The sequence below is a fragment of the Oncorhynchus kisutch genome, linkage group LG29 (assembly GCF_002021735.2).
Source record: "Oncorhynchus kisutch isolate 150728-3 linkage group LG29, Okis_V2, whole genome shotgun sequence".
Classification (NCBI taxonomy): Eukaryota; Metazoa; Chordata; class Actinopteri; order Salmoniformes; family Salmonidae; genus Oncorhynchus; species Oncorhynchus kisutch.
The window spans coordinates 14,439,275-14,452,882 of NC_034202.2; the positions used below are offsets into that span (position 1 = coordinate 14,439,275).

The following is a 13,608-nucleotide window of genomic DNA, read 5'->3' on the forward strand; positions in this document are numbered from 1 at the left end:
GGGTAGTTTCTCCCATTCTTCTCTGCAGATCCTCTCAAAATGTATCAAGTTGGATGGAGAGCATCGCTGCACAACTATTTTCAGGTTTCTCCAGAGATTTTTGATTGGGTTCAAGTCCGGGCTCTGGCTGGGCCACTCAAGGACATTCAGAGACTTGTCCCGAAGCCACTCCTGTGTTAACTTGGCTGTGTGCTTGGGGTCATTGTCCTGCTGGAAGGTGAATCTTCGCCCCAGTCTAAGGTCCTGAGTGCTCTGGAGCAGGTTTTCATCAAGGATCTCTCTGTACTTTGCTCCGTTCATCTTTCTCTCACTCCTGACTAGTCTCCCAGTCCCTGTTGCTGAAAAACATCCCCACAGCATGATGCTTCACCGTAGTGATGGTGCCAGGTTTCCTCCAGACATGAAGCTTGGTAGTTGCTCTGACATGCACTGTCAACTGTGGGAACTTATATAAATCATGTCCAATCAATTGAATTTACCACCGGTGGACTCAAATCAAGTTATAGAAATCAAGTTGTAGATTTTTAATACATTAGCAAAAATGTCTAAAACCTGTTTTCACTTTGTCATTATGGGGTGTGTGTGTTCCATCAATTTCAGAAAAAGGCTGTAACATAACAAATTGTGGAAAAAGTCAAGGGGTTTGAATACTTTTCGAATGCACTGTATGTAAGTGTCTTAACCAGCCATAAAATAACGCAATAAGACCATGTCATGATAAGTTACATCAGCTGTTATGACATTGACATGGTTATGACTAACGTTCCCTCCAAGCTGCATGCAGCTCCCAGGACTGCCGTGCAGAGCAAAAAATAAATATCAGCCCGTGGAGAGAAGCACGAGATTGAACTTCACAACTTTCTAGAGTTTTCCCTGTTAACACTATCAACGTTTCCCTTATCAACATTTCCCATGGCAATAGTGAATGAATCAACGCAATATTAGCCACTTTCAATGCAACATACCGAAACAAAACGAACTATGCAAGAGATGTTGTTGTAGGCAGAACTACTTAGTAGGACTCTATTGTACTGAGTAGGACTCTATTGTTCATAACTCAGACCAAACCATACTCTACACAGACCGGTGAGGCATAATCAATCAGAGCTGCAGTAGGCCTACATGCAAATAAACCATTGCCATTTATGGATCTGTGCCATTTATTTTGAACTGGACTGTGTTTACAGATGTGGTCATGAGTAGATGACTTGTTTTGAGATCAAAGCAAGAGCCACATGCAATTTTTGTAATATATTTTGCCAGTTAGTGAGTTATTAGCCCAGTTTTAATCATTTGTAGTCAGCAATAGAGGAGTGATTTCTTCCTACAAGAGCACAAAACATGCATTTCTAGACGTCATTGAAAAGCAAGTCAGTTAAAAAGCTTTTTATTGCCTTAAAGGGGCAGTGTTGTATTTTGAGACAGGCTTGAATAAGGTAAGTAGCCAATAGGCTGAGGGTAGCATCATTTTCTGATTCTTATAATAAATGCATTTTATTTTGTAAAGTGGTTTCTTGCATCAAACAACTTTTCAGTCACCTCCTTGTCTGAAGGACAAGTGGATAAATATAGGCCTACATTGCACACCACACAGTGGCTGCTACTGTAGGCTGAATGATAGAACAGCAGTTTCCATGTTAAAATGTTATGGGATGCATTTTCTACATTGTTTTTGATGGTAGGCCACTCTGGTAGGCCTACATTATGATTAACTAGCCACAGTAGCCTACTTGGCCACTGTTAAAACTGACTTAAAGTGGGTACAGCCTCAGTGTTCACAGTAAACGCGTTGCACATAATTTTTACAAAGATCAAGTTTGCGCTCAGAGGACCTGAAATTTGCTCAGTGCTGAAAAAATGAGGGAACATTAGTTCTGACTGTGTCATAACGTGCTATGACACTGGGTGTCAAGTGTTACCCAATTTTCATAGTAAAAAAAATGATTTCACAAGCAGTAGGCATTTAGAATTGAATGTGCAGTGAATCTTTATAGTACCTTAATTATTTATTTATTATGAACCCCTTCAGTTTGTGCAGTGGGGGAGATCTTCCTGGGCTATACTCGGCCTTGTCTCAGGATGGTAAGTTGGTGGTTGAAGATATCCCTCTAGTTGTGTGGGGGCTGTGCTTTGGCAAAGTGGGTGGGGTTATATCCTGCCTGTTTGGCCCTGTCCGGGGGTATCGCCAGACAGGGCCACAGTGTCTCCTGACCCCTCCCATCTCAGCCTCCAGTATTTATGCTGCAATAGTTTATGTGTCGGGGGACTAGGGTCAGTCTGTTATATCTGGAGTATTTCTCCTGTCTTATCCGGTGTCCTGTGCGAATTTAAGACTTCTCTCAACCTCGACCTGAGCCCTAGGACTACTTGGCCTGTTGACTCCTTGCTGTCCCCAGTCCACCTGGCCGTGCTGCTGCTCCAGTTTCAACTGTTCTGCCTGCGGCTCTGGAACACTGACCTGTTCGCCGGACGTGCTACCTTGTCCCAGACCTGCTGTTTTCAACTCTCTAGAGACAGCAGGAACAGTAGAGATATGAAAAGCCAACTGACATTTACTCCTGAGGTGCTGACCTGTTGCACCCTCTACAACCACTGGGATTATTATTATTTGACCCTGCTGGTCCTCTATGAACATTTGAACATCTTGGCCATGTTCTGTTAGAAGATAAGAGGACTGGCCACCCCTGATAGCCTGGTTCCTCTCTAGATTCCGTCCTTTCAAGGGAGTTTTTCCACATTGTTTCTACACCTGCATTGCTTGCTGTTTGGGGTTTTAGGCTGGGTTTCTGTACAGCACTGTGTGACATCAGCTGATGTAAGACGGGCTTTATAAATACATTTGAATGAAATTTGATAAATTATTGCATTCATTTATTCAAAAAACAGTTTCCATCATCATTTATCGCAAAAAAGAAAGTTAGGCAAAATAAAAATCCACCCTTCGATCAGATAAAAATGTTGTCGATCTTTAGAGAATTTTACATTTATCTGCCATTTTCGTTATGTGTCTTTTTGCTTTTGTTGAATTAACCTGGGTCCATGGAAACCTGCCTAGTGATGTAAATACACATTTGTAAGAGATTCTCTGAAACGTGTCCACAATCTTCTCTTTGTTGCACCATTTCTCCTCCCACTATCAGACGTGATGTGACTGCATGAACTATGCAAATCTGCGTGTGTCTGTGTTAAACTTTGATACACTTTCAAACGGTCCAGCTGCTGTGACAGAGTCACACTCCCAGACGTGTGAGAGCTGAAGGAGACTGGGAAAAAAAGGTGAGAGATGGGAGGGGGATGGGGAGGAAAGGAGCCAAGCGGTTGGACGAGGAAAGAAAAAAGGATTACTCAACAAAAAAATCACAGCCATTTCTTGCTAGTCCTCTTCCTCACATCCTCAACACTCTCCCCATTGCCTGAACTTCACGCTCATTAAAAACATGCCTGGGGGACTATTTCAAACACACAGTCTCTAGGGACGGGTAGTTCTGATCTGATTCCTCAGGGAACACAGTGTCTGCTGCTTTCATTCTCACACGTGACAAACATCAGCAATGGATTTAGACTGGGAAAACCAGACGAACTCTCTGCATTCAATCTATCAAATGTATTTTAAGCCCTTTTTTACATCAGCAGTTGTCACAAAGTGATTTACAGATGCCCAGCCTAAAACCCCAAAGAGCAAGCAATGCAAGGCAGAAGTACAGTGACTAGGAAAAACTCAGTGATATCAACTGATGAACAGGGTAAAGAGAGAACCCAGCAGATACTGCAGGATTAGTTGTCAAACCCTGCTCTACTCCATTCTACACACTACTGATCGACACCACATTACACTGGACTCTAACCTTTCAGTGACTGAATAGACTGACAGACAGTCTGTGATAGTGGGATGAAGTGTCACTTCCTTTGTGAATGTACTGTCAGCAATGTGTCTCTCCACCTCAAGGATCCAGCATTACCTACTACTCCCACATGAGCATGGGGGAAGGTGGTGGACTGTGCTGAACCTGTGAAGGATAGCACTTGCCACACACACACAAACAAACACACACACACGGGACTCCCTAAAAACCTGCTATTTTGATACAGAAATGACTTTTCGTAGGATAGGAGAATTTACACAGCAGGTTATGAGAATTAGGTTAAGGGTTGGGGTTAGCGAAAATGCTCACCTAACCTACTATGAAAAGTCACTTGTATCGAAGTACTGTGTTTTTTTAGGGGGATACGCACACACCATAATCTGTTAATCTGTCATAGGTCTAAACATTGATCAGAGGAAGAAAGATTAACTCCTGGGATTTTGATATTCATATTCACGTTTTCAGTTTCTCATTAGCCATGAGCCATGATAACTGTATCTTTGTCACATGCTTCACAAACTGGTGTAGACTAAATGAAATGTTTACTTACAACAACGCAGAGGCAAATTCTAAAATAGAAAAATAATAACGCGAGGACTAAATACACAATGAGTAACAATAACTTGGCTGTATACATGGGTACCAGTATCGAGACGATGTTCTAAAGTCAGGCATTTTAGAAAAATGTAATACGAGTGATATCATTCTGGTAGGTACCGTTAAGAGCGCTGTGGTGACTCAGTCCACAGCGAGTCTAATGTAAACAACAAGGAAATAGTGGTGATTTGAGATTTTCAGAACCATGGACAGCGATCGTCTCAGGCGAAGCTGAAATATCACTGGGAAAATAAAACATTTATGGGAGAGGAGGCCTAACAGGAAACAAAAACCCTAAAGTAGGCTCCTCACCAACGCTACGCTAGACTGTTCAGTCATATTGATTTCAGTTGTTAACCCTTTAGAATTGTGGTAGTCTTGATTACCAACAACGACGAGACGGCCTACAGGGAGAAGGTGAGGGCCTGCGGAGTGTGGTGTCAGGAAAATAACCTCACACGCAACGTCAACAAAACAAAGGAGATGATTGTGGACTTCAGGAAACAGCAGAGGGAGCACCCCCCTATCCACATCGATGGGACAGTAGTGGAGAGGGTAGTACGTTCCTCGGTGTACACATCACGGACAAACTGAATTGGTCCACCCACACAGACAGCATCGTGAAGAAGGCGCAGCAGCGCCTCTTCAACCTCAGGAGGCTGAAGAATTTCAGGTTGTCACCAAAAGCACTCATAAACTTCTACAGATGCACAATCGAGAGCATCCTGTCGGGCTGTATCACCGCCTGGTACGGCAACTGCTCGGCCCACAACCATAAGGCTCTCCAGAGGGTAGTGAGGTCTGCACAATGCATCACAGGGGGCAAACTACCTGCCCTCTAGGACACCTACACCACCCGATGTCACAAGAAGGCCATAAAGATCATCAAGGACAACAACCACCCGAGCAACTGTCTGTTCACCCTGCTATCATCTAGAAGGCGAGGTCAGTACAAGTGGATCAAAGCAGGGACCGAGAGACTGAAAAACAGCTTCTATCTCAAGGCAATCAGACTGTTAATAAACAGCCACCACTAACATTGAGTGGCTGCTGCCAACACACTGACACACTCAACTCCAGCCACTTTAATAATGGGAATTGATGGAAATGTATGTAAAAATATATCACTAGCCACTTTAAACAATGCTAATTAATATAATGTTTACATACCCTACATTACTCATCTCATATGTATTTGTATATACTGTACTCTATATCATCTACTGCATCTTTATGTAATACATGTATCACTAGCCACTTTAAACTATGCCACTTTGTTTACATACACTACATTACTCATCTCATATGTATATACTGTACTCGATACCATCTACTGCATCTTGCCTATGCCGTTCTGTACCATCACTCATTCATATATCTTTATGTACATATTCTTTATCCCTTTACACTTGTGTGTATAAGGTAGTAGTTTTGGAATTGTTAGGTTAGATTACTCGTTGGTTATTACTGAGTTGTTGGAACTAGAAGCACAAGCATTTCGCTACACTCGCATTAACATCTGCTAACCATGTGTATGTGACAAATACATTTGATTTGATAAATATTAAGGAATACATCTGAAAAAAATGATTATTTGAAAATGCATACAGGTGCCTCGACAACAATTGAACAGACAGGACACAGACAGGACACATCGGCCCACATCGGCAAATCACAGACTAGAATAAAGGAGAATTCTGTGTTGTACAACAATGTGTTTGTGCATGATAGTCTTTGTATCATGAACACATGTCGGCTCCATAGCCCATAAGTAGACCTGTGACAATTCAGCCCCTAGCATGCGATAATGACAATGCTTAATTGGATCTAAATAAAGTACTGAAGTGAGACTGCATGTGAGTGTATGAATTCTGTACGTTTGTCTGTGTGTATTGTTGCTACACTTTGGCATGTTAGCTGTCCCCCCTGCCGTCCCCCTCCGGCCATAGTCTCAGTGTGACAGGACAGGCATTAATAACTGTGATTTCCTCTGTGTGAAGAGCAAGAAAGGCGAGAGAAATAGCGAGCTCAAAGTCCCACCAGTCCCAATGTTCCCGTGGGCGGATGGGAGAGTGAGAAGGCTGAGAATACTGTGAATAGAACATAATCTTCTGATTCACTTCATTCTAGAACCATCTCTCTCTGTTGTAGTGGAGCTCTACTCCAGCCAGAGCCAGTGACGCTGCTGACTCTCCATGTTCAGACCAAATTTGTCTCCCATTTCCTGTTGGGACTGGGAGAATCCACTGGAAGATGGAGAATCCATCTCTCCCATTGGCTGTGGTGAGCATCATAGAAGTGGAAGCATTGCCATGTGTGTCCGCTTTTTGTTCCATAACCATACACTGGTGTACACAAGGCAGGTCCTCACTTCAACTGTAGTGGATGTCCACGCTATACAATGCACACTGCTAGACAAAACAAAACAACTCCCTCACAAAAGGTTCTCTTGAATCTATCAACAGTCCATTTCTATTCCATAATGTGTTCATATCAAATCTAACCAGATAACAGCCAGAGGAGCATCCTCAAATAAACACTGCTCCCCCAACAAATATAATTTAAAAAAATAAGTCATTAAGCAGATGCTTTTATCTAAAGTGACTTACAGTCATGTGTGTACATGATACTGATATTTCCCCACAGGGACAATAGATAAAGTATTGCATACATTTTAAGAACAGATGGTCCTGGGAATCGAACCCACTAACCTGGTGCTCTACCAACTGAGCTTCAGAGGACTAATATATTTAAGCAATACGGCCCGAGGAGGTGTGGTATATGGCCAATATACCACGGTTAAGGATTGTTCTTATGCAAGACACAATCCATTATAAAAAATCCATTATATAGACATTACACATTTCTTTTAGACTCACATTTAGTTTTCAACGGTGGAGATTTGTGTAAACCTTGCTGTCGCTCTCTCTCTCCGACATGTGCAACATTGTTTCAATATTCAAATTTGATCTCCTGCTGTCCCATCTTAATGAACGTGTCGGGAGTTGGAATGAGACAGAAAGGCAGGCACCGTTTCTCAACCGGTCAAAACCTTAATCAGCTGGCATAATTTTTATGGATATATACAAAGAAATGTCAAATGAAAGAAGGTGAAACGAAACGAAGTGTGAGTTTGCAGTCTTTCCAGCTTCAGTTTAAAAAGATTGTGATAGATGTGTTATTGGCTAGCTCCTCTGAACAACAGTGTCCTGACGAGAGAGCACATTTTCAATGCCTGGCAAAATCGCTCCTCTTTAGCTCATTGTTATGTATGAATCCAAATAAATGTCACTAGAAAACAGCTTAAACGAATACAAATGCCGCTACTGTTGTTATTCTGGCTGCATTATTTGACGTGACTGTAAGTTAGCCGTAGTTGGCTAGCTAGCAAGCAAGGGATACGAACATTTAGAACGAACGACTGGGTCGCGTCCATAGATACAGAACAAAAATACTGAAAGACTGGGTCTTGTCTCTGGCAACCGAACCGATAGAAGGAACGACCAGCCGGCTTGGGTAGCAACCCTAGATTTGTGTCAGGAATATATATTGTGGAAGGATGAAACATTATGAATAAATTCATCAAAATAACTTTCATGAAAATATGTAAATCATTATTTGAATATGTTGGTGACCCGTTGAATAAAAGTGATAATGACCTCGAAGCCAGTGTTTGGAGGACTTCGTCTCGGCCACACATGTGCCAATATATCCTCCAAACACCGGCTTCTCTGGCATTATCACTTAAATATACATGAGTAATTGATTAAAAAACAATGAAGATGGATTTCTCTGATGAATGGATCACATGCATAGCCTTTGAGTTTCTCAACTCCACGATTTGCAAGTACAATGGAGTGATGTTATCGACTTGATTGAAATGTCAGTTGATAAAACATGTCAATTTAATGCTTTCATTGTACCTATGTTTGTCCTGTGTTAACGTGAGCTTTTCTTAGGGTGCTAAAATCCGTAGCATTTGCAACCTTTGCTAAGGTAGCCATTATTTGTTAATGGAGATAGAACAGCGGATGTTTTTATTTTGGCAGGACATGCACATAATGCTATTTTTTTACTTTAGCTTTCAAATCCAACTGATAACTCTACGAGAAGCACGGGTACAGTTTCAAAACTACGGACAAGCTCGCATTTACACAGGACAAACATACTGTAGGTGCAAGGAAAGCATATAAACATTTAAATCTTGACTGATAAATCACGAGAAGCACGGGTACAGTTTCAAAACTACGGACAAGCTCGCATTTACACAGGACAAACATACTGTAGGTGCAAGGAAAGCATAAACATTTAAATCTTGACTGACAGCAACTCGATGTAGTCGGAGGTGCAGTCAGTCCACGTGTCACTCAACTCCATTTTACATCGTGGAGTTGAGAAACTCCGCTACAGAGTCTCTAGGGATGTCTAAATGTTAGGTCTTCAATCGGCAAACCTAGACGGTTCTGAGGATTCAACTCACTGGTCGTGACTGCTCGTGAGCTTTCGGCTAAGAATCCCGGAAACGAGTCTCAACAAGGAGAAGGAGGCGGTTACATCCGCATGATCATGAAGCGAACGCCAATGGTCTCGCGGAGGAATCGGTAGCCACGGTATTCCCTCTTGTGCGTAGGAAAATGGGCGGTTTTGGGGAAAGCTCGGTCACGCTGCGTGGGTGTTGAGTGTATAGTAAAGGGCTGCCACGGCAGTATTTAGCACAGTCTGCAGTCAGCCGCTCAGTCAACCAACAGCCCAATCACAGCTAAAACAGCTAAGAGCTTTTCAGCACCAAAAAACAGCGGACAGCTCCTCAATAAGCGAACACTATGGTTCTGATCTGGACCCAGTTTGGAGTGAAAACCAAAAATGGCAAGTGCAAGGTCCGCGTGAACAGGAATGACAGCTCGGGCTCTTCATCAGGAGTAAGTTATATTTTTGAAATGTGTCTAAATTTCAGTAATTTATAGTTTGTTATGTATCATATCAAATGCAAGTAGCCCATGTCCGTTAAACTCATGTATGTCATAAATTGTGCCTAATGGTTGTGTCATTAAAAGGTTGACAGTGAGTTTAAAGACTAGTGGTTTAATTGCTGAGAATATATAAATATTTAATGTTATTTTTATTGTAAATGAGAATGTATTCTCAGTCAACTCATCTGGTAAAATAAGGAATGATATATTCTTTAAAAGCTTATACACACTGTGTGTGAGCAGTTTGCACAATGTCAACGGGTTCTCCAGTAACCTACTGTATATGCTTTATACTCCTAATTTCAATGCAGACAGTGTAGCGTAGTTGAGCCAATCAGGGCTCAGATGGCATCTGTGGTGGGAGGTGCAGTCTGCCTCAAGATGCTCATACACACGAGTTCCCCCTATAGTCACGTTGCCTGCATTTAGATGCACAGACAGATCTGCATTACAGTCTAGAAGACTTAACTGGCCTGAATTGCATTTGCCATGGGCTAGTTTTCATATAATACTATTTTCAGGCTGAATGTAATAATAAAGAATAAGTTGTGGTCATTTGTATTCAAAGGACTGACAGGTGACAATTCCAAGTATGAGTCCTCTGAAACTGGTACTAGCACAGAAGGCTTACTGACAATCATAGTCTACTTGTCTGGGTCATTCTCAATCAATTGTTGTCATAAAGCTGCCTGGTGCTTGGAAATGCATTATTATGGGCATGGGAGTGAGAGCGCTATAAGGAGTGGTTGAAGTTTATAGCCCACAGCCCAGGGAGTTAGTTCTCTTTCTATGACATCTTATCCAGCTCTGGCTTTCGATGGCTTCATTGTGGCAAAGACATTTGTCCTTTTAAAACTTGGCTATTCTGTGTGCAGTAGAGCTCTAACGTGTTTCTTCTCCCACCCTGTTTCTCCAGGAGAACCAGAAGGACCAAGAGGTTCCCGTTCTGTCCAGGCCTATGGGGAAGGATTTCTACAAGGTCCTGGGTGTCGAGTCTGACTCCAATGAAGACGAAATCAAGAAGGCATACAGGAAGATGGCCCTGAAGTTTCACCCCGACAAGAACAGCGCTGCGGACGCCGCGGACAAGTTTAAGGAGATTGCAGAAGCTTATGAGATTCTGACCGACTCCAAGAAAAGGGTCATCTATGATCAGTTTGGAGAAGAAGGTGACAGCCTTTCCTTCTTTCCCTTTGTCATTTGGCCAGCAAGTGCTGTTGTATCTAGCAAAAATCTACAGCACCTGGTCCCCCTGAGAGCCAGCCCATTAGTCAACCAGCGACAAGAAAGTGTTTGTCAAACTTCAAAGTGCCACTATATAAATTTAGTAAGCCATCCAGAAGTGTTGAGCTAAATATACGAGTAAGAACTTTGTCTCAGAGTGGGAGAAGAATACAAGATTAGACAAGATGGAAGGTCACACTTCTGCCTGAGTGAACTGTACTAACTGAAGTTGTCTTTTTTCTTTTGTGTCTCAGGTCTCAAGAACGGAGGCGGGGTGTCCATGGCAGGCAAAGAGAACAACCCCCATCACTATAGTTACCACGGCGATGCCCACGAGACCTTCTCAACATTCTTCCAGGGCTCTGACCACTTCGACATCTTCTTCGGGCCCGACGGCGAGGAGGAGCTTTTCAATCCCTTTAACCGTTTCACCTTCAGCAAAGGTGATGGTTACCATGGTAACTACGGCCCCAACGGCGAGAAACTTCGTCGCGGGCGACGGCAGGGCGTGGCGGTGGTGCACTACCTCCTGGTGACCCTAGAAGAGGTGTTCCACGGCTGCTCTAAGCACATGAAGATCACGCGGCACCGCCTCAACCCAGACGGCCGCAGCCTTCGCTCTGAGGACAAGGTCCTGAACGTGGTGGTGAAAAAGGGATGGAAGGAGGGTACCAAGATCACCTTTCCCAGAGAGGGTGACGAGACGGCCAATAGCAAACCCGCTGACGTGGCCTTCATCCTCAAGGACAAGAAACACCCCCACTACAAGAGGGACGGGTCCAACATAGTCTATACGGCAAAGATCACCCTCAAAGAAGTACGTTTGTGTTCATGTGAACTTGTGTGTCAACTTAACATTGATATGGTTATATAATGCAGTTAGTATAAGCAGATGTACAGCACTGCCATACTTTCAGTGTAACATAATGCTTCAAGGCATAGCTGAAGTATGCCACTTCTGTACTTTAGATAATGGCTCAAATTGGTGGCTGTAAGGAGAACACTTTGTTCTATTCAGAGCCCCTCTCAGCTAACCCCTACTGCTCCAACCTTGTCCTTAGCCCAGCTAACAACCCCCCAATAACACACAGTGCCCACCAACACCTCCCCTCACTTACCTCATCGGCCCCTACAGAGAACAGCATCAGCAGTAGCTAAATATAGCCTCTGTCAGCCGCCCCCTCACACTGCTTTCACTTTGCTCCCCCACTGACTCCTCTGCTCTGTGCCAGCCTTTAGCTTCCTCTCTCTCTGGCTTACAATCACTCACTCCCACATCCTACGCTCCTCAGATTAGCATGCTAGTGTTCACAGACATTGCAGGCTCTTCAACAAGCGCCTCTTCATCTTCCCCTGGCCCCACTCAGTCACTCTGTTGAGTACCGACACCCACAGCCAGAATAGAGAGAACATTACTGGTATAGCATTTGCAACACTTATCGTTGCATAACAGAGCAAAGCATCGCCTTTGGGGGTAAATTGCTCCACATTTGAGTCTGATATAACACTCACTTAAGAAAATTGCCCTGGTTAGTTTCATACATTATGTTATGGGGTCGACTGCTTCCACTGTTATGTAACCAAACGCTCTCAACATAAAAGGAGGAAGATTAACAAATACTGTCTTCCTCGCTCTTTCCAGGCTCTATGTGGATGCACAGTCAACGTCCCCACCCTCGACAACAGGACAATGCCACTACCGTGCAGTGACGTCATCAAGCCCGGCGCCATTCGGCGGCTGAGGGGCGAGGGGCTGCCCCATGCCAAGACCCCCACCACACGTGGCGACCTGGTGGTGGAGTTCCAGGTGGCCTTCCCTGACAGGATCCCTCCCCAGTCCAAAGAGATCATCAAACACAGCCTCATTGGGTGCTAACATGCTATCGTGCTAACGACCACAACAGCTAGCCGATACAATCACAGCCTTGCTAGGTGCTATGACAATCCAGCACAGCTTCTCTCTGTGCTTGGTTAAGAGACAATGGCAGGAATGGAATCTTTAAAAACATATATACCTTTTTGATTATAGGCACTATTCATCATCTACAATGCCACAGGGGAAAAGGTTTACAGTTTAACAGGCCAATGGACTCCTGAGTGTCTGGGCATGTTTTCTGACTGACTGACTAGCCTTTCTCTTGAATGAAAAATGGTAGAGGTACTCTTACTGTGTTGCCTATATCAAGAATTTGGTATGCCAAGAGTCATTCGACTCATTAGAGAAGCCTGAGGTAGTTGATTGTCACATGGCAAAATTATTCTACCAGTTGTATGGTGTTCATATGTCTGCACTTTTACATTGATTTATTACAATAAATAAACAAATATGTACTTGTGTACAAGACTGTACTAATGTACACATATAGTTATAACTGTCTCTAAAAGAGATTAATTTGTCAAATGTTCAACTGAATCATTTGAAACATTTGTATATATTTGTGCTTTAACTTATACCAGATGTTAATGTATTATTCTAAATTGACAAATGGACAAAGAAAAGCATGTTAAATAAATGAAAATACCTGAATTTAAAAAAAGGTTGTGTTTTATTGTTTTATTAAAATGTTCAACACTGGTCATGAACTACGATTCAGGATAAGAATAAGCATGTCCATATCACAAAAGGAAATGTGAAACACACTGAACAAAACAAAAAATACATTCAGCATGCAATTTCAAAGATTTTACTGAGTTACAGTTCATATAAGGAAAACAGTCAATTGAAATACATTCATGAAGCCCTAATCTATTGATTTCACATGACTGTGAATACAGATGTGCATCTGTTGGTCACAGGATACCTTAAAAAAGGTACAGGCATGGATCAGGAAGCCAGTCAGTATCTGGTGTGACCAACATTTGCCTCATGCAGCGCAGCACATCTCCTTCGCATAGAGTTGATCAGGCTGTTGATTGTGGCCTGAGGAATGTTGTCCTGCTCTTCAATGGCTGTG

General features: G+C 42.9%; 1 protein-coding gene across 1 annotated transcript; it reads left to right on the forward strand.

Moving 5' to 3' along the window:
* The first annotated feature begins 8,263 nt into the window (after positions 1–8,263).
* Positions 8,264–13,263, forward strand: LOC109874365 (dnaJ homolog subfamily B member 5-like). Its single transcript, XM_020466238.2, has 4 exons — positions 8,264–9,379; positions 10,347–10,599; positions 10,909–11,471; positions 12,297–13,263. Exons 1-4 carry the CDS (start codon positions 9,284–9,286, stop codon positions 12,528–12,530), a joined length of 1,146 nt encoding a protein of 381 aa, XP_020321827.1. The 5' UTR covers positions 8,264–9,283; the 3' UTR covers positions 12,531–13,263.
* Positions 13,264–13,608: the final 345 nt, after the last annotated feature.

Bases quoted from the DNA above. Each gene is read 5' to 3' on its own strand.
- LOC109874365 (XM_020466238.2), top strand. From the start codon at position 9,284: ATGGTTCTGATCTGGACCCAGTTTGGAGTGAAAACCAAAAATGGCAAG. The intron at 9,380-10,346 runs GTAAGTTATATT...CTGTTTCTCCAG, and splicing joins GCTCGGGCTCTTCATCAGGA to GAGAACCAGAAGGACCAAGA. The intron at 11,472-12,296 runs GTACGTTTGTGT...CGCTCTTTCCAG, and splicing joins CAAAGATCACCCTCAAAGAA to GCTCTATGTGGATGCACAGT.